Below are 27,343 nucleotides of genomic sequence, written 5' to 3' on the forward strand. Positions count from 1 at the left end.
CGTGTGCTGCCCGCAGGTACCGCTACACCCTGGAGGAGCTGTACCCGATGATGAACGCGCTCAAGATGCGCGCCGAGTCCTACAACGAGTGGGCTTCCAACGTCAGCGAGGCCCTGGAGGCAAAGATCAACAACAAAAAAAGTGAGGATTTTACCTACTGCCTGTAGCACATCATTTAAAAGGACTGTTTTTTCAGTGTTTAGTTTCCAAACTGTAGTAACTTTTCTCTTATGTGATAATCAAAAGAAATCATTTATCACTTTGTGTTTTTAAGTAAATATTTTAGCTGTTACAGTCCCAGGAATGATGCTAAGCTGTCTCTGTGTGACAAGACCATAAATCATTTTGACACAAAGTGTAACTGAAGTAGAAATAGAAATACATTTAATGTGTTGTGTTTCTAAGCCTTACCATGGAAAATCCCTCACAAAGGGAGACTTCTTAACGTAATGTTTTTCCCAACAGGTCTCATCAGTTTCAAGGCTTTGATAGAAGAATCAGAAATGAAAAAGTTCCCAGACAATGACCTGCTGCGACACCTCCGGCTGGTGACACAGGACGCAGACAAATGTGCCTCGGTGGCCCAGCAGCTGTTGAATGGCAAGAGACAGACCAGGTAAGTGCCACTCCATGTCTGCAGCAAAATTGGGCTCCAGAGATGGATGTCAGTGGCCAGTGATGGCTGCTAGTGCTCTGCAAGACTTAAAAATTTAAAAGAATCTTTGTCTCCTCAGCAGAGCATCTTTGACAGGGAGATTCAGCTTTACTATATGTAATAAGTTAAACATCCTGAGTTTTCAAATCTCTTCTTCCTCTGTGTTTGACAGTTTGTAAATTCATTCCAGTGTTCCCTGAAAAGAAAGAATGGTGTGGTATGTTTGACAAAGTAACCCTCAGCAAGATACAATCCCCTTGTCTTTGTGCTGTGGGCACTGTAAATCTGTCCATAGTGCAGGTGTTGTTTCATTCATTACCCTCTGTACTGTGGAAAAAACAAAGTGCCTTAACTCCCTGAGCTGCTGCTGTGGCAATGTTGTATGGGAGGTCTGAAAAAATACCTGCTTTTTACATTGAATCTTTCAGACAGGTTATTTGCTCAAGGGATTTGAAGTGAGGCAGTGTCATTTGTGAACTGCCTACCTGGTCCTGCTGGCACTCCATGTCTGAAATTAGCTGAAAAGAGCCAGAACAGAAGGCTAAGGCCAGTTCTCCTCATTGCACAAGTCTAGTTGTGCCTGTATTGATGTAAGAGCCTTTCTCTCAGGATTCACAAATTGCCATCTTCTGTTATGTCATTCTTCACCCATAGATCCCAGACTGGTGTGGGTTGGGAGGGACCTTAAAGTTCATCTCATTCCACCTCCCTACCATGGGCAGGGACACCTTCCACTATCCCAGGCTGCTCCAAACCCTCTCCAACCTGACCTTGGCCACTTCCAGGGATGAGGCAGCTGCAGCTTCTCTGGGCAACCTGTGCCAGGGTCTCACCACCCTCACAGGGAACAATTCTTTCCCAATATCCCATCTATCCCTGCTCTACTTCAACTTAAAGCCATTGATCAGGGCACTCAGACTCACCATGGGCACACTGAGCCTTGCAGGATGGTGATTTCTAAGAAAATGTTTGGTTTATGTATGTGGAGAACAGTATGATTCATGTCCACCAATCTTAAGTGTGGTGTACTTCAGAAAAAATTGATTGTAATTTGTCCCATTTGGAGAATTTTCACCCATTTCTGCTGCTTTGAGCAACGTGGTGTTTATTGGAGCAGTTGCCTTTTGTGCTGGTAGAAGTGCACCTGTGGTTCCTGCATGTCACCTGCCTCAGCAGGGGCCAGAGCTCCTCACTGCTGTGCTTTTGCAGTACCTTGAAGACTGGCTTGGAAGGACTTTAGGGTACAATGTTCTGTCACACTGTCTGTAGCTGAATGTTGCTGTCACACTTAGACATGATTCTTGTTTTCCTTCCTGCTGTTCCCTCTGTAAGCCTTTGTAGTAGCAACTTGATAAAAATTCACTTTTGCTGTCCTGCACATACAGGAGGATGAAGCCTCTGTCACAGCAACATGAAAATACTGCAACAGGGAATGAGAAATTCAGCACTCCCACAGGCATGACTTCTGCCAGATAGGGAACCTCCAACCTAGAGATTTTGGGCACCATCATCAAAGGACTTGTCCACTTCTGATCTCCTCCTTCATTTGGTGCTGAGCCATCTGGCATCCCCAGCCTGTGCTCTCCCATCCCTGGTGCTTGTTCAGGGCTCCCAGTGCTGAACTGGGAGCAGCAGCCAGGCCCTTCCCTGCTCCTCTGTGCCAGCTGGGTCCTTCCTGCACTGAATGTGTCCCTGACTTTGTTTGGACTGAGAAGAGCTGGGAGCAATTCTTATTTTCATCTCCTTGACTAGATCTGTTCTTTTGTCACCATGAGAGGCTCTCAGCCTTCCTCACAGCTGGGCCTGCCAGCTCCTGCAGCATCTCAGGCTGTGACAAGTAATTGACCCTGTGCTGCTGCTGTGCACAGTGTTGAGGCAGTGCTTGCATTGAGATTCTTATTTGCTCTAGAAGAGGTTTTGTCCTCCTCTCACAGTTTCTTCTTGAATCTTTTTTGGCATGTTTCTGGGAAAAGTCCAATTTCATGTCTTCATAAGTTTTAGTTGTTTTAAAACCTGTGTTAGTTGATTAATTTTTTTCTCACAAGGTTGAAGTGGGGAATGCTCACAACTTTTGAAGAAAGACAATTACCTGCTTAAAGAAGATAATTACCTGCTTAAAATCCTAATACATGTTACATCACATGCAGATTGATATGCCTGAAGCTCACATCTGCAGGATGCTTGACAATCTCCATCACACCCAGTGCCAGATGTTGGTTAGGAAAGATTATGGATTCTGCCAAAAATTTGATTTGTGCTGTTGACAAACTTTCTATTATGGACTGAGCATTTTGGTCTGATCCTGATTTTGGAAGAGTCATGCAGGAGACTTGTTTCCTGTAGGAAGGTTGTCCCTGTCAGTCACAGCAGTCAGTGACATTGGGGGATCTTTTTCAGTGCAGTAAACACAGCAGTTCATGGGGAGAAGACCAGGACAGAAGGTAATAAATCATAGTAAATCCTGTGACTCCTGCTCACCAGCTCCTCTGCAGTACCTGAAGAGATGAAAATGGGCTGTACATCTCTGTTTCCTCTGGTTCTCTTGGTGCTGGGGATTATACACTCACAGATGCAGGTTTGGAGATGCTCTGTGAGCATCTGAATGGGGCTGGAGCACAGTGTGGCCCTTGTTCTCCTGGCACTGGAAGGCAGCAGTGTTCCTGCCCTGCTGCCATGTTTTTCCTGTCTATCCCCTTTCTTCTTTAGGTCTCTTGAAGCCTGTTCTGTTCCTTAGAGTCTCTAGAGAGTTTGTGCTTGGAGATCTTTGTGATTATTAACCCTGGATGAACAAGGGTTTGGCTTCTGTCAATGGTTTTTCTTAGGCTCATGTAATTTCTGGTTTTCAAAAACATCTTGTGACAGCTTTGCCATTTAGATATGTGTATATATATGTATATAAATATTTATGTATTTAAAAACTTGTGCTTTTCTTTGGAAGACGCTGTGGAGCTTACTCAAACACCAGTAGAACAAAGCAGACTGTAAAGAAACCTGCGTTGTACCTGAGGCTTTGAATTCATTTTATTGTTCAGCTGACTGTGGGGTTTGGAACTCTCAATGTGATTCTGTGTATCTGTTAAAAATACCTATTTTTAACACAGAATGGTAAATGAAAATTTATTTTACAGAGTTCACATTCCAGTCATGCTGGCATATCCTGCTGGGCTGTTCTCCTCTTTTGTATAAATAACACACTGTGGATTCAACTGGAGCCAGCATTGTAAGGGATCTCTTTCCTTTTCTGTTCAGGGTTCTCAGACCTCATTAATACTGGCTTGAGTTTAGAGAGGCTTTTAATATTGGGCCATTTGTTAACACTTATAAGCCACTCATTTGCTACAAAGCTTTTAGATAAAAATAAAAATGCTGATTTCAGTGTAGAGAGGATTTTTCAGAAGTGCCTACACAACCTGTCAATATAAAACCCATTCAGAATTGGGATTTGTTCTCTTTTGGTGTGGACATGGGCAGAGCTGACTACAACAGCTACTGCAACATAACTGAATAGTTTATCCACAGTTGCTTTGTGTTCTGGAAAAAAAAGCTTAATTTTATTCCATAATAACCAGTGCCCTTCCAAGGCTGAGTCGTTGTTCCAGAATCCTGTTTAATATGAGTGTTTCAACAATAGCTCGTTCTGCAGTGGCAGACTGAGGTTTCCCACGTGTGTGAGCCCTGGGCTGCTTAGATGCTTGTGAATATTCTGCTGTTCCTGAAGAAGGCCTGGCTGACATGAAATCATAAGCAGATGTCAGGCAATCAATAAATCACAGAATGGTTTGTGTGGGAAGGGACCTTAAAGCTCCTCTTTTCCACTGCCTGCAGGGACACCTTCCACTAGACCAGGTTGCTCCAAGCCCTGTCCAGCCTGGCCTCAGAGCTGATTCCTGGTGTTTATTTTTCTGTTCAGTGATAAGCTGAAGGCTGAATGTGTCGTTGCAGGTACCGCTCCGGGGGAGGGAAGTGCCAGAACCAGCTGACGGTGAACGAGCTGCGGCTCTTCGTGAGGCAGCTCTACGCCCTGCCCTGTGTCCTCAGCCAGACACCACTGCTGAAGGTAACTGGGGAAGCCTTGGGAGGGGAGCAGGAGCATTCACAGAGTGATGGGTTTGCACTGCCTTCATCTCCCATCTCGCTGCTTGCTCCAAGAGTTAATACTGGGCACTGCAGGCTGGGGTGACTCGTGCACATGGGATGGTGACGAAAGGAGCTCTGGCCAGCTGCTGTTTGTGGTCAGCAGAGTTTTATACTGCACATGTAGTAAAGCCCACAGGCTCAAATTCTCCTTATCAAAGGCGCCATGGAGAATTTAACAATAGGAATGCTGACACAGCAGCAGAGAAGTTCCTGACTCCCCGACTCAGAACCTATCTTTATACCCTTTTAAGGAAAAAGCTTGTAACCCTTACCTGTTGGTCACTTTATGGTCCCTCTAACCCTTTGCCATTGGTCAAGCTTGGATTCTGGCCAAGGCTATAAAAGTAGCATACTGTATCCCTACTAACTTAGAAGAAGAAGAGCTGAGACCCTTCACTCCCCTAAAAAGCCTTCTCCGTGGAATAGCTGGCATCTTCTTCCTTCTCCTCTCTCAGTCTGCTGAAGCCTCCAGCCAAGGGCAAACTTACCCAGCAGCAAGCTGAAATCTTATGAGCTGGTTAATCACTATAAGTGCTGAATATCACCCTGCTTGCTGGGGGTTTGAACCACAGCTTCTTGGTCTGAGCGAGCCGGCTTCTGGCACTCTGTCCCCCCGGAGACAGAGATCCCGGGCTCATGCTCTGCTTATGATAAGGCCTGATAAGAGGTTATTATGCACAGGCAAATCAAACCATTCATGTTGTGTGAAGGATTGTAGGAGAAGGAGCAGGATGACCTGGGTAACTACAGGTTAAAAGTTTGGGGTCAGTTAACTGCTCTGCTCTTACGAGTAAAGCCAGGTTAATCTGAGAACATTCAAACTTCCCAGTGCTCTGAGGGACAGCTCTGTCATCCTTTCCACTTTCCTTCTTTGTTAATCCAGAATCAGCTTTCTCAGTTTTGTAATTAGATCCCTCCTTGTGCTCTCTAACCACATTCCAGGAAACTCCACAGATAACTCCAGCCAAACCCAGCCCAGGCTGGCCAAATCCTCTCTCTAGCAGAGAACCTGCTGCTGCCTGGAGTCAGAGCACTTTGAATCCCACCACCACCAGCTGTGTTGGTTCTGTGCTCCCCACATGATGAGCCCTCAGGCAAACTGAAAGTAATTCAAGATCTTGTTTCAGAATTTGCCAAAATGTTCCATATCACACTGAGGGGTAATTAAAAAAAATTCTGTGCAGCTGCAATTCCTGTCTTAAAGGAGAAGAGCGTTGCGTATTCGTGACACTTGAAACCAGGAGATGCCATGTCCAGTTCTTGAACTGTCCCTCAAGTATCCACCCAACACTGAGATGCCAGATGGTGCCATGGAGATGAATGGGAACAAACCAGTTCTACTCAGCTTTGACTGCTGCTTTGGAAGCTTTATCTGCCCTGCAGTGTGTGGATCAGATTCGATGCAGTCCTATTTACAGTTATTTGTTTGTAGCACTGAAGCTGTGAAGTTTTCTTGCTGATTGAAAAGCAGAAATTTGGAAATGCCAGACATGCAAACAGTTCCTCTCCATCTGGTATTCCTGAACAGGGGAATAACAAACACATATGGTCAGAGTGTTCCTTTGTGTTATCCTCAACAAGCCTCAATTATGTGTCATTGTGCAAATTAGGCTGTTAATATCAATGACCAATATTACTGGAGATGGGTTCACAATTCAGTCTATCTCTAAAAAATGTTTGATTCCATGCTGGGGGAGGTTGCCCACCCTGGGAAACAGCCTCACTGGCAAAATGCCAAGGTGTCAGCTGTGAGGGAAGAATTTCCTGCAGGAACAGCATTTCAGACAGCACTGGGGGTACTGGGCAGGTTGCTTCATACAGAATAATCCCAGCCTTCACTGTGGGATTGCTGTGGATGGCTGTACTTTATCCTGGGGAAAGTGCAAACAGCCCCAGAAACACCTTTTGGGGTAATGAGCTGCTGAGTGCATGGAGAGCCTGTGGCTCGCTGGGACTGTGGGGTGCAGCTCAAAAGCCTTAGCAGTGCAGCAGAAATGAACTTCAGAAATTCTGTACCCTTCCCAGTGTTTTGTTTCATATTCCTCGCCTTGCTGTTCCTCAGCTGCCTCAACCATTCCAAAACAAAGCCAGGCAGCAACACCCATGGAGTTCTCCATTTCCTTTTCCATCCTTTCTGTTCTTTGGAGCCCTCTTTCTGGCACCCTGTCACTGGGATTGCCTTGTTCTGGGGTACCCAAGCTTGTGGCCGTGCTACACATGGGGAAGTGCTGGCCACACTGTGTGTTGAAGACACTATTGTAGTGTTTCAGCCCTCAGGATAACTTGCCATGTGCCATTTACAAAAAGCTCCTGGTACTTTTTCTTATGTTTCCACACCTCCTTTCTCTGGCACATAAGGTTTAATATAAGTTATTAATTGCATCTAACCCCTCCCCTTATTACGGGGTGCTGGGGCTGGTTGTAGCAGCAGTTGCAGGGTGTGGCTGGCTGGTAAGCTTGGGGGTTTCCTTTGTGTCTTTGGTGCTTGTTATGGTTTATTTAGGGGGGATGTTGATAGTGTTTGTTTATTCAGTGTCATTGGCAGTGGATCCTTACCCAGAAGCCTGGGCCAGCTGGGGTGTTGTTGGTTATGGCCTTGGGATGGGGTTGGTTGTTGTGGTGGGGCTTGCTATAGGGGTGTGTTGGGGTTACTGGTGGATGAGGAGACAGTGAATAGTGGGGGTCTGCTGTCATTCTGATCAAATGGCACAGGGTGCACCATCTTGTACCAAAAACAAAAAAAAAAACAACACTATAACATTAGACTATCACAATGAAAACTCTTAAATCCTTCATAATTAGGGAAAGTTTCAGGAGCAAAACACACATCTTGAGAGGAGAAATATAGGAAATAGGAGACATCCATCTGGGTAATTTGCCATGTGCACTGTGGCATTGCAGCAGGGGGTTTGCCAGGAGCCTGTGCTCCCATTGTTAACCCTGCGCTTCCATGGTCAAGCGACTTGGCAGAGGACTTTTCATCTGATTCATTGTTGCATTTGTGTATTTCAGGATCTCCTTGACCGTGTGGAAACTTTCCAACAGCAAAGCCAAAAGCTCCTTTCTGAGGAGATGCCCAGCGCTGCGGAGCTGCAGGAGCTGCTGGACGTCAGCTTTGACTTTGACGTGGAGCTGCCGCAGCTGCCGGAGCTGCGGGCGCGGCTGGAGCAGGCGCGCTGGCTGGAGGACGTGCAGCTGGCCTGCTCCGAGCACAGCTCCCTCACCCTGGACGACATGAGGCGCCTCATCGACTCCGGCGTGGGGCTCGCGCCCTACCCCGCTGTGGAGAAGGCCATGGCCAAGCTGCAGGAGCTGCTCACCGTGTCCGAGCACTGGGATGACAAAGCCAGGAACCTGATAAAGGCCAGGTAGAGCTAAATCTCAGTGTGGCATTTTGTAGTTCCATGAGTTGGAATTCATTGTTTCAGATGGAAGTGCCCTGTCTCTTGGAAGGGCTCCCCTTTCCCCTTTGTTCATCCATGAGCAGTGTACACTCTGCCCAGCACTGAGGCTCTCTGAGTCCCCTCCTATTGGGACAGACAGGAATGTAGGGCAACCTCTGGAATCTCTGCTCTTTCCCAGGGTTTGCAGTTTCAGTCCCATGGAGGCTGTTCAGCATGTCATTCACACAATGACTTCAGTATGATGAAGGCAAAGTTTGTGCCAGCCAGAAGGGACGGGCTGGAGGAGGGAGAAGAGGGAATGGAGCAGTTTCAGGTGTCAGGGTTGCCTTGCAGTGTCTGTGTTGCTCAACTATCTTGTGTAAATTCTCCTTGTGCCACAGTGTCGTGGTTTGATGCTACCACAATGCCGAGAAAAGTTATCAAACCAGGATACTCAAGAAAGGGGTTTAAGATGCCTCTTCCTTCTTTTCCACCTTCTCCCCTCCCCAGTTTCAGGCTGGAGGACACATGTTCAGACCAAGCTCAGATAGGTGTCACCAACAGGTAAAAATTCATAGTCCATAGAGTCCATGTAGGACTGTTTCTCACTAACAAGGAGGAGATTTTTCCAGATTAATTGGTGCAGGGAAGAAGGAAATAAGCCAAGTACATCCTTACTAAGAAAAATTTTCTTGTGATTTTTACCTTCTGATTTATAAAATAAAGCAGGGGAGAGGACTTAAAATTAGGAACGTGGCACAAACTTAAGTCCAGGTTTCTTCCCTCAAGATTCCTTTCTTTTTTTAATTTTGTCATACCTGAAGTATTGGAACATTTCTTACCCACTACTAACCAGTGTTTTAAGAGAGCTTAAATAGCACATTAATGACTAAGCTTGGGTTCAACGTTCTATAGGGAGCTGTGTAGTGTTTGTACCTTTCTAAAACCTCAGAATCAAACTGGGAAATACAGAAAAGCCCACTTCAGGGTTTTAACCTTCAAATGCAGAATCTCTCGGTGCTGGTCTGGGGTTTGGTGGATGTCTGTCATCCAAAAGTTAATAAAAGGTACATCTTCTTTAAGTCCAAATGTGAGAATATTTCTAGTAGGAGGCAAGAGTAAGCAAACATTCATTTCTAAACCCCCATGCTCCTGACACCCCAGCTCTGCTGGGTGCAGCCAGTACTGAACATCATCAGTAACATCATCAGTTGGTGTGGCCCTCTGATTTAACAACCCAGGTGAGTGGAAGAGCCCCCCTGTAAGCAGCATCTCCCATCTGGGCTCTTGTGCTCCCCCAGGCCCCGGCAGTCCCTGAGCAGCCTGGCAGCAGCAGTGAAGGAGCTGGAGGAGATCCCAGCCTACCTCCCAAACGGAGCAGCACTGAAGGATGCCGTGCAGAAGGCCAAGGACTGGCTGCAGGAGGTGGAGGCTCTGCAGGTACGTGAGCCTGGCTGCTGGGCAGGGACAGTGACCCTGCTCATGTCACCAGAGCCACCCCACTCCCCGTGTGTGCTCCTGGGCTCTGGTGTCACTCTGAGCTCCCAGTCTGGGACATTGGTTCCTCAGCCATGGAGCAGCTACACCCACTGATTCTTGCTTCTGTTTCTGGTCTGTATTCCTTCACCTTTGCAATTAACTGCCTGCAATAAAATCTGTAAAACAGCTATTAGCAAAAATCTAAAGTTAAAAAGTTACTGCATTATGGAACTTCAACTTAAGGTCACTGTTTCTGAGTTGCTCAGTCACAACTCCTTGTTAATCACATTTTTGTGCTACACTGAGGTACAGAGTGGTGATACAAAACTAGTTCCTGGCTCAGCCTTGCAAAGTGCTCAAGCCAGGGGTCAGTGGGACTGCCCAGATCAGCCCAGAGTGGCACTGGGATAGCCCTGATTTCACATTTTGGTATAAATTGCCCAATATTTTCATTTGTCCTCTTTTTTTTTTTTCTATAAAGTGAGCTCTAATTTAACTTAGGGGTATTTTCAGGCCTGTCTGGCCTAAATTCAGCTTTCAATAAAAATTTAATTTGAGCTCTTATTTAAAAAACTAATTTTCCTGGATTTAAATATTTTTAAGGAATAAAATTCATGTTATACTAACTTTCATTTGAGGGCTGTCTTGAAAGAATTTGAGTGGTTTTTTTTTTCTTGGCACTTGCTAATCTCTTGGTCTGGACTCTGAAATTCTGCCTCTTGAATGTGGAAAACTAGTTCTGTCTGCACCAAAAATTTCTGCTTTGGTTCTGTGAAGGTTTTGTTAAATGCCTGCAGTCACTGTGACTTGCAGGAAGTTCTTGGCATCAGGACTTTGAAGTTGCTAGAGATGTTGGGGTTGTTTTGGTGAATATTTCTCCAGTCCAACATCAACTGCCTGTTCTAGTAATTACCTCTGGAATTACTCTTGTGCTGCTTTACCTCTGGGTGTGTGGTGCCTGCATTGCCTGAGGTGTGGGGTGCCAAGGCAATGGCCAGAGCTTGCTCTCAAATGGCACATGGGATACTGGGGGTGGTTCTCACTCTTGGCCTGGCACAGCCTGGGTTAAATTGTCTTCTGGTGCTGGAGCTCCCTGCAGTACCTGAAAGGAGGCTGGAGCCAGGGAATCAAGAGTTTCCTCCCAAGGAACAAGGGACAGGGTGAGAGGAAATTGCCTCAAGTTGCACCTGGGGAGGTTCAGGTTGGATGTTGGGGAAAATTTCTTTACTGAAAGGAATGGTCAGGCCCTGGCACAGCCTGCCCAGGGTAGAGTCACCATCCCTGGAGGGATTTAAATGTGCGTGGATGTGCCACTTGGGGACAAGTGGCAGCTTTGGCAATGCTGGGTTAATTGCTGAAATTGATCTTGGAGATCTTTTTTCAATGTTAATAACTGTATAATTTTATAATTTCAGAATTATTTTGATTTTCTGCTGTGAATGCACTGTGAGACTGGGAGACTTCTTATATTGTTGGCAGTCTCTGATTTTGTTCTGTTATCTTTTTAAAGGATCACTTGATCACATCCCAGCCCCCAAATGTGTTGTTAGTTTTGTCTGGTAGTCCATGACTAAGTGCACAAGCAGCACAAATGTTGGGCTGATAGTGCAGGTCACTGAGCTGTTTGAGCATTAAATTAATTTTTACAACTCTGCCCTGAACTCCTTGAGTGGCTGCTGTGACCTGGGCAGTGCTGGGTGCTGGGTGCATGCAGCATCTCCTCATTTCCCCCTGGCAGGCTGGGGGCCGTGTGCCCGTGCTGGACACGCTGGTGGAGCTCGTCTCAAGGGGCCGCTCCCTCCCCGTGCACCTGGAGCAGCTGCCCAGGCTGGAGGCCCTGGTGGCTGAAGTGCAGGCCTGGAAGGAGTGTGCAGCAAACACCTTCCTGTGTGAGAACTCTCCGTATTCCCTTCTGGAGGTGAGGCCTGGGTGGGGATCAGCTCAGTCATGCGTGTGCATTTGCTGCTTCCTCAGTGTGTGCCAGGAGGGAGCAGTAAATATTAAGTATATGTGCAGAATTGCTTTAGGATTACACAAACTGTTTTAATAAGAACTTTTGTTAGTGTCCTATAGCTCTAATAATAGTTTTAAACTTCTAAAATGCTTAAGATTTAGCTATGTTTTCTCTATTCTTCTTAATCAGCGGCTAACAAGAGCAGGCAGTGCCAGTGTCTAACATTTTCCATATGAATGTGGGAATACTGACAAATCTGTGGCACTGGATTAACTCCAGGGCATCAGGCTGAGCTGCAGGTGAGCAGGTTCCTACCTGCTCCATCCTCCTCAGGGTCAGGTGTGCCAGGGCGAGGCTGGGGCTGTGTTTGCTGCCCCTCTGGAGCTGTGGCTGTGTCACACCTGCAGTCCATGAGCAGTGTACACTCTGCCCAGCACTGAGGCTCTCTGAGCCCCCTCCTATTGGGACAGACAGGAATGTAGGGCAACCTCTGGAATCTCTGCTCTTTCCCAGAGTTTGCAGTTTCAGTCCCATGGAGGCTGTTCAGCATTTTGTCTCCCTCCCTCTCCCTCCCTCTCTCTCTCTCCCTCCCAGTAGTCTGGGTGAAACACAAGGGTTGTTTGGGTCTGGGCATTTTACAAAGTTGAAGTTCCAACTTCTCAGCTCTCCCTGCCTTCCAGATAACCTTATCCTAGTCCCTCAGATCTTTGATGGAATAACTGCAGGAACTGTAGTTCTCACCAGTTGCCTGTGGCTGCATCCAGGCAGGAAGGTGCATTAGGAACAGTGCAGGTGTAACACTGCTGCATGTGGGACACTGCTGTTCTGTCCCTCAGGTGTTGTGTCCCTGGTGTGACATCGGGATGCTCAGTCTGAAGAGGAAGCAGAAGAAGCTGAAGGAGCCAGTGCCAAGTGGCAAGAAGAAAAGCACTAAGCTGGAGACACTGAGTGACCTGGAGCGGGCACTCTCTGAAAGCAAGGACACTGCATCTGCAGTAAGTGCTCACATCTCTTCTAACTGGAATTTCTTCTGAGTCCTTGAATCCTTCTTTCTGTTTGCCTCCTGTGCAGGAGTGTGGCTTCCACCCTGTTTTTACTGTGCCTGCTCTGCAGGATTTCTGAACTGCACTTTGCTGTGTTTGCTTCAGGCTTCCCAAAATTGCTTTCAGTGGAAACAACATCTGTTGCTTTGTGCATTAAGCAGCCTCACAGTTTGCTAGGCAGTGCCTGTAGCTGAGCAGAGCACAGGAAAACAAAAAATGGAGACCTGTTTTCCCCTACCATACCTAAACCTTGTTAAAAATGGGATAGGGTTTGGCCAAGTCTGATCTTCTCAAAGAACACAATAATCCAGCACCATTTATAATTAAAACAAACATTCTAAATAATTAAAGGAAACCTCATGAGTTATGGAGTCACTGAGACATTGCTCTGGGCGGACCAGACTCAGTTGCTGATGGGGAAGGGCTTCATTGCAGCAGATCTAGTGCAGGGCCTCTGCCTGGGCCAGGTAATGATGTCTTGTACAGTAGGGGCTCATTGGGTGGGGTTTGAATGTCATTTAATGTGGGACGTTTAAGTTTTAACCTATGGCAACTACTTGAAACTTGTACTTTCAGTGCTTTGGTGTTGGCCTCTCTTGTCTGGCCCCGAGCTGGAGCACTGGCCCTGTTGTGGCCCTGTGGGGACAGGCTGGGCCCTGGGTCACACTCAGCCCTCGGTGACTCCAGGACCCCTGGCCAAGGAGACCCAGGGCACCCCAGGGGCTGCACCCAGGAGAGGGAGAGGTCATTCAGTGTGGCAGGGTTTGCTTCTGACACACGAGGAGAACCAGAACCTTCCCACACTCCAACCCAGCTCAGCAGCTGTGTGCACATCAGAATGTGCTGTCCCAGTCCCATGTCTGCCCAGCATGGACACAGCTGTCTAACTTTTCCAGAGCTGATTTTAGTCCAGGAATTATGCCTGAAAGCTATGGTGTGAGAAATAACCACTTTGTATATATCTATAAACCCTTCTCAGTGTGTTCATATACATTATAAAACGCATAGAATTAATTAGTTGCAGCTGGTCTGCACAGCTTTTATGGAACTGAAATACATTGCTGTCTTTATAGGAGCTAGTGTTAAAGATTCCTGAAAAAAGAATAATGAGCTTTTGCAGAGAGGGTAAACAGCACATCCAGGGTACGCCTGAACTTTGCTGTTCACAATCCCCAGAGCAAGTTTGCAGGTCAGGGCATGGCCCTGAGCACTGTTCAGCATGTACAAAGTGAGGGTGAGAGGTAAATCTACATTTGTAAAAACTGCCCAGGAAGCTTTTCTGAGTATCCAGAGTCAGACAGCTGAGAGACATTGCCAGAGCAGTGTCTGCAATCCAAACTTGCACTTCTTCAGCATTTCAGCTGCTTGAGGCAGACTGTGGTTTTGTAGTACAAAACACAAAAGCTTGGAAGAGAGAAGGGGTTAGGAGCTATTTTTTATGAAGGGTTAAGCTTTTTCTCTCAGGGCCTCATGAGAAAATGGAAGGGAATTGAAGTCACACCACAGCACATCCCCAGTGCTGCCCCTCGAGTCCCATTTGCTGCCCCACTGCACATCCCCATCCTTGCTTCATTCTACCATTTAAAGCCCTGGAGACTGGTGTGTGTGCAGGGTGACAGAGCAGGGGGCACCCTGTTTGTTACAAGCAGTGCATCTGTGGGGGTCCCAGTTGCTGGGGTACTGTCATCAGTTTCTCTGACTCTGGATTGAAAGCACTTGGGACAGTAGTTCGTGTTTGGACTCAGGTGTTCATTATTTCTTATCAGTAAAACAGTCTCACTACTGTGAGTTCTGCAGCTTTTCATTAGAAATCACAAAATGGCCAACAGTCTCTTGTTACAAGGTCTTTTAAGACTAAACTATCCAATTAAGAACTGACACCTGGATTATTTTCCCTTTTAACCCAATAACTCATCCCACAGAGCCCACAATGCAGACTTTTCTGCCCAATTACAAAATGCCACCCAAACCCATGAAGAAGGACGAAGAAGCATGAAGAAGAAACTCAGGAGGACACCCTGTGCCCTCCATCTTGCTTCCATCCACAACACACTAAAAATCCCAAAACCTCAATTTCTCACCAAGTGATGCACCTACACTACTCTCTATAATCTATTTCACAATTTTGTGGATTATAGTCTGTCTTAAAGTCTAGGAAGCTTTCTCCATGGATGAGGGTCAAAGTCAGTGCTCTGTTGTGGACCCCTGGGGGGGCAGCTCCTAAGTTACACCCATTGGCTCCTTCCCCTGTTCCTATGTCTGAACAGACGTGTTCCTGAGCCACTCCCTCCCATTTCCCTAATTACCCCTCACCTTTATCCTGCTCTGAGACCAAGGTCAGCCCCCGGAGGGGAGAAGGCAGGACCCGAAATGGGTGTGTGGCTGGAACCTGAACATCTCACTGCAAGGCTGAATTAAACATCTATAGATATTATGTAAAGGCCGTTTTTGCTTCTTTACTTTGGACTTTACCAGCAGCAATTCAGGCTGCAACACTTCCCTGGAGGTCAGAGAAATATTCCCTGTCTGCCCTGGTTTTCCACATCCATCCTTTGCCTCCCTTTCAGATGGCCACGCTGGGGGAGGCGCGGCTGAGGGAGATGGAGGCGCTGCGTGCCCTGCGAGCGGCCAACGAGCTGAAGGTGCTGGCGAGCGAGGAGGACGCCGAGCTCAAGGTGTGTCTGTGCCAGAAGGAGCCGGCTGCTCCCATGATCCAGTGTGAGCTCTGCAGGGGTTTCTTCCACACGGGCTGCGTGCCCGTGCCCGGCGCCGCGCCGGGGCCGCGCGTGTGGCTGTGCCCGCAGTGCCGGCGCTCCGAGAAGCCGCCGCTGGAGAAGATCCTGCCGCTGCTGGCGTCCCTGCAGCGCATCCGCGTGCGGCTGCCCGAGGGCGACGCCCTGCGCTACATGATCGAGAGAACTGTGAACTGGCAGCACAGAGCACAACAAATGTTGTATTCAGGGAATCTAAAACGCATCCAGGACAAAGTTGGCTCAGGATTACTGTACAGCAGGTGGCAAGGCTCGGCGGGACAGCTGCCGGAGACAAACAAGGTGAGGCTGGGCCAGGGATGGGCTTTGGGACTGGGGCATGGGGTCAGTGAGGACAGGGGGTGGTGGTGCTCTGGGTTTGGGTCTGCTGGAGCTCCCAAAAAACCCCACAAGGCAGAGGGTTTGTTGCTGCTTTACAGCTGCCAGGAGCTGATCCTGCTGTGCCCCTCAGCCAGGATGTGTGTGTGCCCCAGCAGCAGCTTCCTGCTCCCTTCTGCTGGAGTCCAGGAACAATTCCTCCCAAAGAGCCTGGTTTTCCCCTCTCCTCTTCTAGCTCTTGTGTTCTGCTGTGGCAACACTAAGGACAGAGCTGCTGAGTTATTGTTTCTGGAGTGCATGCTTGTAGCCATGGTGTTTTCTAAAAAATCTTTCCTTAGGATTTTTTTCTCCTGAGAAGCTGAGAGGTCTCAGGAACAAAATGTAACCAATGGTTATCTTCTGCTGTGGAATGCAACAGGTGCATCTGTGATTGGTCTCATAGAGTTATTTCTAATAATTGGTCAATCACAGTCAGCTGGCTCGGACTCTCTGTCTGATACACAAGCCTTTGTTATTCATTCCTTTTCTTTTCTATTCTTAGCTGGTCTTCTGATGAAATCCTTTCTTCTATTCTTTTTAGTATAGTTTTAATATAATATATATCATAAAATAATAAATCAGCCTTCTGAAACATGGAGTCAGATCCTCGTCTCTTCCCTCGTCCTAAGACCCCTGCAAACACTGTCACACCTACTGTTCAGTTGGTCTTTACATTCTGCTCCTACAAGTATTCAAATAAGTGTTGAGAATTACTGACAGAGGCACAAACTGCCCTGTGCATTACCAGCTTGGCTCTCAGGCAAAGCTGTTTTCAACAAAGTGTCTTCATCCTTTGCTGCCTCTCCTCACTTCCTCTAGACCTCCCAAGCTGAATATTCTGCTCATATTGCTGGGTTTGGCCACAGCAGCTGTTTCAGGTGGGGCAGTGAGGGAGTTGGTCTTTTTTCAGTGAAGATCAGCAAAAAGCAGACATAAAGAAGGAAAAGAGGTAAAGAATTTTCCTGAGAATAACAAATGCAGAAAAATAGCAGAGATCAAAGTTCTGTGCTATATGAAGAACATGAAATACCCCAAAATGGAATGTACTCTGTTGGTTTTACATTTTGAAACACCTTAATTTAGTTAGTCTAGTCCAGCTACAGTTAGGCTGTGTTTCTGTTTTCATGTTCACTTACATTAAAGCACAAACCATGCCACACCTGACAGGGTGTTGCAGCTGCTTCTCATTCACCCAGCTGTGCCAGTAGCTAGTGGACCAAATTTTTCAAACATGCAAGTCAAGATATAGAAATTAAAATATCTTTAGGTGTTTAAGAGATTTTTGCCTGGTCATTTAGGTCTGAAAGTATCATTTTGCTAAGTCAGCTAGTGTAGCTGAAAAGAACTGGCCACGATTTTGGAAACAGAAGTTGATGTTTCGGCCAGAAATTGAAACAGTTTCATTTTATTTGCCTGATGGTGTTAGCTGAGTGTGGAGCTGTGAGGTTCCTCCCACCCAGAGCAGTGTAACCATTTCTGGGGGGTCTGGACCATAAGTCAGTAAACCTTCCAAATCAGAGTATTTCTGGCTGAGCTTGTCCAGGTCCTTGTGCCAACATTTCCAAGTCAGAGGTCCCTGGGAAGCTCAGTGGAAGAGCCTCTGACCAGGTCCCCCTGCCTGGGTCCCTCAGTGTGCCTGAGGCAGGGACCCTCCTGAGGCAGGCCCCCAGCAGGTGTGAGCTGAAACTTCAGGCTCCCTGGGTTTGAGGTGGTTTTCTGGTGAATCCAGTCTCACCATGGCTGTCCTGTCCCAGTTCTGTTCTCCCTGTCATCTGGGCTAATTCAGCACTCACTTCCACACAAGAAGCTCTTCAGTAACCTCTGGAGCTGGGCTGCTTTGACACTGCCCAAAGTGAGGAATGTGGGTGAGTTTGAACAATTCCCTTGGGAGCAGCAGTGGGGATTGAGGAGAGCCTTGTTCTGCAAGGGGCTCAGGCACTTGGGTTAGTGAGGTGTGGGTGTTGTGGAAGGCAGAGGGTGATCTCATCCTGGTGAGAGGCCCCTGGCAGTGTCAGGAGGGGCAGGGTTTGCTGTTGGTGTGTCCCTGCAGATATAAGTTTTCAGTTGCTGTAAGAGAAACAAGTCTTGATCCTATCACAGTTATTCTGCATTTCAAACTCCATGTTTAGTGAAACTATCTGTGTTTTGTTTTCTAGGTGTCACAGACAATTGGGGCAATGTCATTCTCCATGCCTCATGACTGGGATAACAGAACCATGTATTTGCATTCTCCATTCTCTACAGGACAGCACTGCATCCCACTTCATGGTTTGTAATCTTCACTTTGGTTTGGGAGGTTTCCCCCTGCCCCTTCCTTTTTTCCCCTGTGTTTGGTGGGACAGGGAGGGTGTCCTGGTCCCCAGGAAATGGCTGAGCAGGCCTGTGTCTGCATAGCCCTGGTTGTTTCTCCATCTCCTCAGCAACTTTGGAGCTCAGTGTCCAGCTTTGGCAGAGGGGTGCATTGCTCAAGGATAGGAATTTCCCATGTGAGATGAAAAGGTGTGGCACAATGGGATGAGGAATCAGGAGGGCTGGCCCCTTCCCACCAGAACAGCTCCCCCAGGCTGTGCCCCAGGAAGGGGGAAGGAAAGAGGAGGGGCCACTGGAAGTGTAGGAGGTGGATGGGAGCAGCAGGGATGTGGTGCTGGAGGCCATGGGATACTGAATGCACAGGACACGAGTCCATGTGAGCTTTGCTGCAGCACAACTGTCCAGCTGTCAGGGTCTGGGGCTGCTCTGCTCAGCACAGGCTCTGGGCCATCCTCACCTCAGGCTCAGTGGGTTGGACTAAGAGACAAGCTGTGAATTGCATCATTTTATGACTGTGACAGAAATTAATTATCATTTCTTCCCTCCTCATGCATAATGCTCCAGGGACACAAGTCTAGACTTAACTTCATGAGTGTGCAGCTCAGTCCATACCAGTGCTAGAAAATGGAATGGTGGAATGTTACAGTTCACATCAAACAAGGCAGTTCTTTGTGTCACCAGGTTTATTTTTCATATTTGAGTTGTAGTGTATTAATAAGCTGTTACTTATGCAAAGATTTTTGCCTCTCCAGCTGGGATTGTTTCAGAGCCCTGCATGAGCTTTGGAGTTTGGAGCCAGTAGCAGCAGTGGGCAGTGACCATGGAGCAGGGCCTTGTCATCAGGCTTAACCTCAGCCTTCCTTCCTCTTCCTCTTCCTCTTCCTCTTCTGGCTCCCTGTACAGGCCTCACAGTCTGTTCATGTTACCCACCCCTGAGGTAGTGAGGGGATTGTCACACTCCTGCAGCTCCCAAAGCAGGAGAATTTGCCAGGAATGATGGCAATGCCTTATCCTTGAACCAGCAGGGAATGGGAGCATGGCAGGGTGCTGAGCCACAGTGCAGGAGCTTCTGTGCAAGCCTTTGTCTTTCCTTTTAACCCTGCTGTTAAAAATGAGCGGTTGAGAGGGAGCAGATAAGAACTAACTCATGCAGTTGCAGATTTAAAGTCTTTAAAGTATTTTACCTTTTTTTGTTGTGATTTTGTTGAGATTTTTCATTATGTGTGCAGTTGTTGTCACTGAAGAATTCCTGCTGTGTCTCCTTGTGTTTCACACTAGTGGTTAGCACCGAGCTGGACGAGCTGATGATGGAAGCCCAGCTGCTGCAGGTTTCTCTGCCCGAGATCCAGGAGCTCTACCAGGCCCTGTTCACAAAGCAGAGCCCAGCCCTGCAGCCAGAGCAGAGGTCACCCAGCACAGCCACAGCAGACAAGGCAAGTGTCCAACAGCAGCCCTGAGCTGGGGCACCCTGGGGGAGGCTCTGCCTCAGCCCTTGGGCTTTACTGGGCTTTTTTTCATTTCACTTCCATGAAAATACATTTTCCGTGTACAAAAGGAGTCAAGAAGTCGGTAATAAATTAGTTACAAAATATTGAATACAATTTGTGGCCTAATAGATTTTTGAAATTTAGATCTGTGTTTATGGTCAGTCTCTGTACTTTACGTTCATCTGTCCTGATTTCATAGAATTGCAGAATCCCAGACTGGCTTGGGTTGGAAGGGACCTTAAAGTTCTTTTTGTTGCACCCCTTGCCGTGGGCAGGGGCATCTTCCACTAGCTCAGATTGTTCCAAGTCCCATCCTGGCCTTGAACACTTGACTCTTGTCCTGTGTTGAGGCTTTCCAAGGGAGCTGCTGTGGAAGCTGTGGGCTCAGAGGCAGGAAATGAGGATGGTTTTCTCTCTGAGTTCTGTCCCTGGTGCCTGACCCTGCCCTTGGCTCCTCTTGCACATCTCATGCTACTGAAAATGCAGCATTGTCAAACACTGCACTTGTACTTAAACCTATTCCTAAAATCAGGGTCTGAAATAACAGGATAATGGGTGTTAGCTGCACGCTTCCAACCCTGCCAAATGTCCTTCCCACAGAGCGAGTGTTGCCGAGGGAAGAAGGACGGCATGAGTTACATGGAGAGAAAGCTGAAGCGGCGTTTCGAGAGAGAGACCTTCTGTGGTGAGAAGAGAGCGAGAGTAAAAAAGATGAGAACACCCAAAAAGAAGAAACTGAAACTGAGTCACTCAAAGGATCTGTGCAGTAACAAACTGGAGCGAGAGCGGGAGCGGCTCCTGGAGCTGCAGCGTTGCAGTGACAGCCACCTGCTGCCCTCAGACACGTCCTTCTCTGAGCAGGAGGACTCCGAGGATGAGGATGCCATCTGCCCAGCTGTGAACTGCCTCCAGCCCGAGGGGGATGAGGTCAGGAGGGGCAGACCCACCATGGTGTTCCCAGGGGTGGGGTCTGGGGCAGGGAGCTGCCCTGGGACTGTTTGACTGCAGAGAAGCTGTTCATGAGTGGGTGAGAGGCCCTGGCTAACCCAGGGCTGGTGTTTGTGCAGCTGGGATGGGCAGGACCCACCCCACCTGCCCTGGGGCAGCTGTGTCACATCAGAACATCTGCACACCATGGGAGGGGGCAGGTGGGGCTGTGCAGACACTGTGTCCTGGCTGTGAGAGGCCCTGGCTAACCCAGGGCTGGTGTCTGTGAAGCTGGGATGGGCAGGACCCACCCCACCTGCCCTGGGACACCCATGGGACATCAGAACAACTGCACACCATGGGAGGGGGCAGACAGACATGCTGACACTGTGTCCTGGCTGCTCTTGGGATCCAGGTGTGGATGGGCTCTGTCGTGTGGGCAGTGCCTGGGTCTCTGCTCAGGCCCATCCACGCTGGAAATGGAGAAGAGGGATGTTGAGTCTGTGATAGGTGGGAAAGCAGTGAGGAGATAAGGGAGGGTGTGCCCTGCCCACAGCCTGGGGGAGCAGGGAGCACAGTGAATGTCCAGCACCAGCTGTGGATCAGACATTTCCAATAGACCAGGAGCCCCAGGATGACCCAGGAGTGTGGGACACCTGGCCTGGCCCTGCTCTGACCCCTGTGTCTGCTCCTCACCAGGTCGACTGGGTCCAGTGTGATGGCAGCTGCAACCAGTGGTTCCACCAGGTGTGTGTGGGCATCTCCCCCGAGATGGCAGAGAAGGAGGATTACATCTGTGCCAGCTGCGCCGGCAAGGACGCCCAGGGCCGCAAGTGAACCCCCAGAAACCCTTCAGGACTCGAGTAAAGAAGGTTCCCAGTTTTCCAGTTAAGCCACAGGGGCTGGTTTAAGAACCAGATTGCAAATGGTGCTACTTCTATCCTTATGGGATCATTTTCCAGAACTCAGAACAATTTTTGACACTTTTGTATTTTCCCTTGATCTGTTTGTGGTTGTTGAGGTTTGAGATGCTGACTGTTTGCAGGGGTTTCCACCGATTGGGAAGGCATTTGACAAATGCACCTTTATTGTACAGCATTCAGTTACCTCTGGGATTTACAGACATATTTAATTCAGCTTGGTTTGGGTGCAAAAACAAACAAACAAAAAAAAAAACCCCTGCACCATGAATTTTCCAATAATCCTCTTTTGAGGAAATCCCTGTTTACTCTGTTAACTCTTTGGAGACTTTAGTTTTTTTCCACTTCGTTTTTCGTAGACTAGGTTTATTTATCTGAGCAATAACTTCTATGTCTGGTTTCAGTGACTGGAATGACAACTGAACAGCGTGTTGCTTCTAGCATTGGTTGATGTACAGACAGCAAATGTTAGATCCTAGTGTCACTGAGGGCCCTGTGATGTAGAAGACAGGAAAAAAAAAATCTGTAAAGTAATTGCCACAGCTGTATTTTGGCTTTCTCCTTTTTTGGGTAGCTTGTATCAAATGTTGCAGTTTATATTGTGGAATAAACCCCTGGTTATGTTATAAAATTAAATGTTGGTGTTTTTAGAGAGTTTGAAATGCAGTTTTATTTCCCTCTGAATCCACACTGCATCGCTGGGTTCTCTTAGACAAGAAATAATCACCTTCCAAAGAAGCAATGCAGAAGCTGTGATGATTCTTGTCTGTTCAGATTTGGAAGGAGGAGGGAGGTCAAAATGTTACAACAAAAAGAAAAAAAAAAGCTTTTCCAAGAGTTTTGCAAAGCTTTTCCAAAGCTGAAATTATTTGCAGGTTGAATGTGTGAAGAATTGAAGGCACAATTTGGGACTTGGCAGGGGCAGGAATGGAGGATTCCCGTGTGGGGCAGCTTCTCCTGCCGGAAAGCAGAGACCTTCCCTCACTGCCCAGGCTGTGGCCACAGCAAGCTCTGCTCTGCCTCTGGGTGGATCCCTTCAGCTGCTCCCACCTGCAATTATCCCAGAAGCCTGAGCAATAAGGAGATTTCTGCTTCTCCCAAAGGCTGTTCAGGGCCTGTAGCTGGGGCACTGCAGGTGTGGCTGCCAGAGGAGCCTGGGGCTCTGAGCATCACCCCCTGGGTGTCCAGGCCCACAGGGGGCTGCCCCCAAACCCCTTGGGGAGCAGCCTCTGCTGCAGGACACAGCTGGGAGGGCCCCATGGCTGGGATGTGGCTCCAGGGCCTGCCAGAGGTGGAACTGCAGGAGCCCAGGGAGACAGGAGGGCTGCAGATCTTTGTCCCAGGCACAGCACTCTCCATCACAGCTTCTCCTCAGCAGAACCGGGGTGGGCTTGGTGTTCCCTCCCCTCATCACCAGGAGGAATTTGCTGGTAAGTTTTTTCCCTGCTGGTTTTACCTCTTTTCCCATGGGCAGCAGTGCACAGAGTCACTGGGGTAGGGCAGCGCCTTGGGGCATCTGTGGCTGATGGTGACAGGGAGGGTCTGTGGGTGGATCAGAACTGGGCAGGAATTTGGTCCCACAGGGGTTTGGTTAGGGTTTTTTTTAAAAAAAACATTAATTTTTGACTGTAAAAAGAATCTTCAGCCTGGCTCAAGTGATCTATCTGAAAGTGCTGAGGTAAAGGAGAGCCTTGAGCCTGTGTACAGGAGTTGTGCCTATGCTTCCATGGTATAACTGGTTCTTTTTATTTAAGTACCAAAAGGATGAGAAATTGGGGTTTTTTTCCTCTTTTTGCTTGGAAGAATTTTTGTGCAATGCTGGGGAAAACCACTGCTCTGTAATAACTTCCTTTCAGAGGGGACAGACAGACAAACTGGAGCTGGAGCTGGCACAGTGTCTGATGCAGCTGAATCATTACAGATGTTTCTCTGTGTCCCCTTTATTTTTTTCCATTGAAGAAATGGCTGTTTATCAAAAAGTGCCAGAGGGAATGGGATGCAGTTGAGTTCAGCATGGTGATTCCATACAGGACCAGCCATTGTCAGTTTGGGGGCTGGGGGCTCAGAGGACACTTCTGGAGTTCCAACAGCAGCATTTATTATCAGGATTATTGACTGAGCAGAATTAGAGTGCAACTTTTTGGAAATGACCACATTTTTGCTTGAAATTATTCAAGAAATGGAGCCCCCAGTCCATGGGTGGCTGTGCCTTCAGAACTGCTGCAGGATTGGTGTCTCATTTCTCTCATTTCCTGCTGGAGCTGTGGCCCCTGGACAGTGGCTGGAGGCTGGAAGAGGTGACAGTGCCTCCATGCCACAGACCCACCCTTGGCTTTCATCCCCATGTGGATGCTCAGACTTGATGAAATTGGGGTTTGACTTCTGTGAAACAAAACAAGAGAGATTTGTTCACTTTGGGGTGGGCTCTGCTGTGTGCCCTTGCACATTCCTCATCCTCAGGGAGGGTGATGAGGGCAGAACATGCTCAGAGTCTGGGAGGGTGAGCTGCCCCTTTCATCCCTTCTTTTGTGCACCCCAGATTTCCAAAGGCTAAACCAGAACAGGGAACAGGTCTCTCTCACCTCATTCTGCTGCTTTTCTTTATTTTATTTATTTTTCTAATGTAGCAACCAAATACATCAAACCTCCCTGGATTGCTCAAGTCCTAACTCTTTATTTAATAAGAATAATCTATGGTTTCTCCATTCATTTAATCATAAAACAGGACAAAAATGAAATTACATAACCCTCCCTGTGGATTTCAGGCTGAAAACTCAGGTTTAAATCCTGTTTGTGCCATGTGCCCAGATCCTGAGGTTGTACCTGTTGTGCCACCTTTAGTCCATGGGATGTTCCTGCGTTGTGTGATACCCCAGGAGCATCAGAACAGCCCAGGGTGCTCACACAGCACCTGTGACTCACCCAAGGAAGGCTCAGGGCTTTGATTTCACCCATTCAGGTGCTGCAGAGATGCTCCAACACCCCAGGGAGGGCTGGGGGTGTTCACCTGGAGCAGAGAAGACTCTGGAGAGACCTCAGAGCCCCTTCCAGTGCCCAAAGGGGCTCCAGGAAACTTGGAGAGGGACTTTGGACAAGGGATGGAGGGACAGGACAAGGGAGAATGACTCGCCATTGCCAGAGGGCAGGGTTAGATGGGATATTGGGAAGGAATTCTTGGCTGTGAGGGTGGGCAGGCCCTGGCACAGAGCCCAGAGCAGCTGTGGCTGCCCCTGGATCCCTGGAAGTGCCCAAGGCCAGGCTGGGCAGAGCTTGGAGCACCCTGGGACAGTGGAAGGTGTCCCTGCCATGGCAGGGGATGGAATGGCATGGGCTTTAAGGTCCCCTCTAACCCAAACCAGCCTGGGATTCTGTGATTCCATGAGCTTATCCTTACAGAACACAGAATTCACTCAAAGACTCTCCATCACCCAGGCTTTATAGAAGATAAAACCAACGTTGGGGAGCATTTGCTGAGTGCTTGGGCTGCTCCAGGGTCAGTGCAGCTCAGGGAATTGGGGCTTCCAGCAGGGGTTCAGCTGCCAGGATCCTGCCAGGGCAGGGAAAGGATGGATGCTTTGGCTGCAGGAGATAATCTGTAAGACACAACTGCACGTGTCACACAGGATTCAGGAAGGAACCTTCTCTAGAATGCACACACAGCAATATAAGGAGCTGAGACAGCTCTTCTGTGAATCCAGAAATGAGTGTGCTGCTCTGAGAGAGGGGCTGAAGTACAGCCCTGACAAATGGCCATACACTTCATTTAGAAGGGAACAAATCTCACACTGAGAGCTCTCCTTGAGGATGTGAGCACCGCAGTCTGTGAGGAAACAGCTCCTCACTGAGAGCATCAGTGGAGATAAAACAGCCACAGGAGAAGAATGGAGCTGCAGGTTCAGCTCTCAACTGCTCTTAGAGCCAGACAAGACTGGGATCAAGTAGTAAAAGGAAAATCTAGGATCAAGGAAAAAGGCCTTGGGTAGAAGGAACAAATATTTTCTACCCAAAGGCCTTGGTAGAAGGAACAAATTTTTGTCTTTTATGACAAAAAGAAAAGCCCATGTGAACATGCGATGGACTGCCAGGTCCAAAATTCCACTTGCTTAGAAGAAGGTTTGCTCCAAGGTGGTTGAAAAGAAATAGTGAGGAAATAAATTCAGAGGTGCAGCTACACAAAGGCTCCTTGTGGACCTCAGTTTTTCAAGTTCTGAAAAACTGCTTACAGTAGTGTTTTAAAGGAATTTAGCTGTTTGTTTAATCATAATACTGATTAAACAATATTAAAATACAGATTTTATATCTCTATATATAGACATATATAATTTTTTATATATTTATATATATGTAAAAGTGTGTGTGTGTGTGTGTTTGTTCATTGTGAGAACTGAGCTTCTAAACATGTAAAGTAAAAGCAGCAGCCCTCTGTCTAAAGCACATGGAATTCACTTGAAGAGTCTCTCCATCATCCAGGCTTTATTAGAGAAAAGATAAAAGAAGATAAAACCAGTACTGGAGAGTGTGGGTCAAGTGTTTGGGCTGCTTTGGTGTCTGTTGGGATTTTGGCTTTTTATGTTTTTGTTACTGTCTGGAGTTAATTTTAACCAAGCAGGGGACAGGCTGGGCTAGCACCGTCTAACCCAGCTGATCCTTTCCTGCTCCATGTGCTGCCCTGATATTCCTTGGGGGATTTTTGCTTGTTCCAATAGTCCCATGCCACCTTCCTGTGGGGTCTGCTGGGGATGGGTCTGTGGGGGGAGCTCAGAGCTGTGCTTGGAGCTGAAACAGCAAAGGCAGAAACAGGGAGCTCACCATAAAACACCTCTGCGTGCCAAGAATGTCTTTTTGTGGTGAGGGAAGTGTCCTCCCAAAGAAGGGATGACAGCACTGGGGTTGGGCTTGGAGACCAAGCTTGTATTAGACCAGCAAGCTCTGAGTGCTGACTTTGCATGAGGGATCCCTGCAGAAACCTGTGAAGAGCCTGTGCAATGCCCAGACAGGTGGGAATTCAAACTTGGAAAAGCCTGGAAGATCCAAAGAAATGGAGTTTCTACAAATACAGAAGGATGAGCTGGCACATTCAGCGTGGTTATGCATCACTTCAGCTAAAAGGAGCTGGGCTAGGCTGGCATTGCTCTGGGATACCCCTCCTCTCACTAAACCTCATCCTCTTTCATTGCAATGTGTTTGTAAAGCAGAGGAAACTGTTGCCATTGTGATAATGTTTGTTCCTTCCTAACAGATACTTGCAGAGATGTGTCAGATCTGGCGCTGGCACTGAGGGGCAGTGAGAGCCTGCTGGGATGGGGTCAGAGAACCACAGACTCAACAGGGCTGGAAAAACCCTCCAAGATCCTCAAATCCAACCATTCCTCCAGCTCTGCCATATTCACCACTAAACCCTGTCCCCAGGTGCCACATCCACACATCCTCTGAGCACTCCCAGGGATGGTGACCCCACCACTGCCCTGGGCAGCTGTGCCAGGGCCTGAGCACCCTTTTGGGAGGAAATTTTCCTTCATACCCGACCTGAACCTCCCCTGGAGCAACTCAAGGCTGCTGCTTCTTGTCCTATCCCTTATTTCCTGGGAGAAGAGATCTGGAGCACCTGCCTCACTGATTGTGGTGCAGCAGCAGCTCACTTATGTTTTCCATTAGGCTGAAATCCTGGGACAGTGCAGAGATGAGTGATGGCCCTGAGCTTGCAGAAGTCACACATAAAAATAGGTATTTATTCCTCCAGCAGAAGCAGCATTTTGGATTGGGAAGAACAGGAGTGAAAAATCAAACATTCCCCTTGCAGAGACCTCTCTGGGGCCAGCAAGGACAGAGGAAGGGCAGGAGCTCCCTGGTTGCTCGGGGCAGGGCCCAGTCTGGGTGGGGCAGTGTGGCTGAAATGTGCCCTTCTCTTGCTAGAGAAAAA

The 27,343-nt window shown here is 48.0% G+C and overlaps 1 protein-coding gene across 2 annotated transcripts in view; it reads left to right on the forward strand.

The window, feature by feature from the left end:
* The window catches only part of KDM5B (lysine demethylase 5B), a 60,370-nt gene extending 38,304 nt beyond the window's left edge, over nucleotides 1-22,066 (forward strand). For both annotated transcript variants that reach the window (XM_064732909.1, XM_064732908.1), the window contains exons 16-27: nucleotides 17-141; nucleotides 466-616; nucleotides 4,598-4,712; nucleotides 7,805-8,160; nucleotides 9,477-9,615; nucleotides 11,393-11,572; nucleotides 12,445-12,603; nucleotides 15,219-15,704; nucleotides 17,936-18,047; nucleotides 19,368-19,522; nucleotides 20,177-20,503; nucleotides 21,203-22,066. In XM_064732909.1, the coding sequence (XP_064588979.1) occupies nucleotides 17-141; nucleotides 466-616; nucleotides 4,598-4,712; nucleotides 7,805-8,160; nucleotides 9,477-9,615; nucleotides 11,393-11,572; nucleotides 12,445-12,603; nucleotides 15,219-15,704; nucleotides 17,936-18,047; nucleotides 19,368-19,522; nucleotides 20,177-20,503; nucleotides 21,203-21,340 (2,443 nt within the window). In that variant the 3' untranslated portion in view covers nucleotides 21,341-22,066. The remainder of the gene's footprint in view (nucleotides 1-16; nucleotides 142-465; nucleotides 617-4,597; nucleotides 4,713-7,804; nucleotides 8,161-9,476; nucleotides 9,616-11,392; nucleotides 11,573-12,444; nucleotides 12,604-15,218; nucleotides 15,705-17,935; nucleotides 18,048-19,367; nucleotides 19,523-20,176; nucleotides 20,504-21,202) is intronic.
* Nucleotides 22,067-27,343: the final 5,277 nt, after the last annotated feature.

This window comes from Zonotrichia leucophrys, chromosome 26 (genome assembly GCF_028769735.1).
Source record: "Zonotrichia leucophrys gambelii isolate GWCS_2022_RI chromosome 26, RI_Zleu_2.0, whole genome shotgun sequence".
NCBI lineage: Eukaryota > Metazoa > Chordata > Aves > Passeriformes > Passerellidae > Zonotrichia > Zonotrichia leucophrys.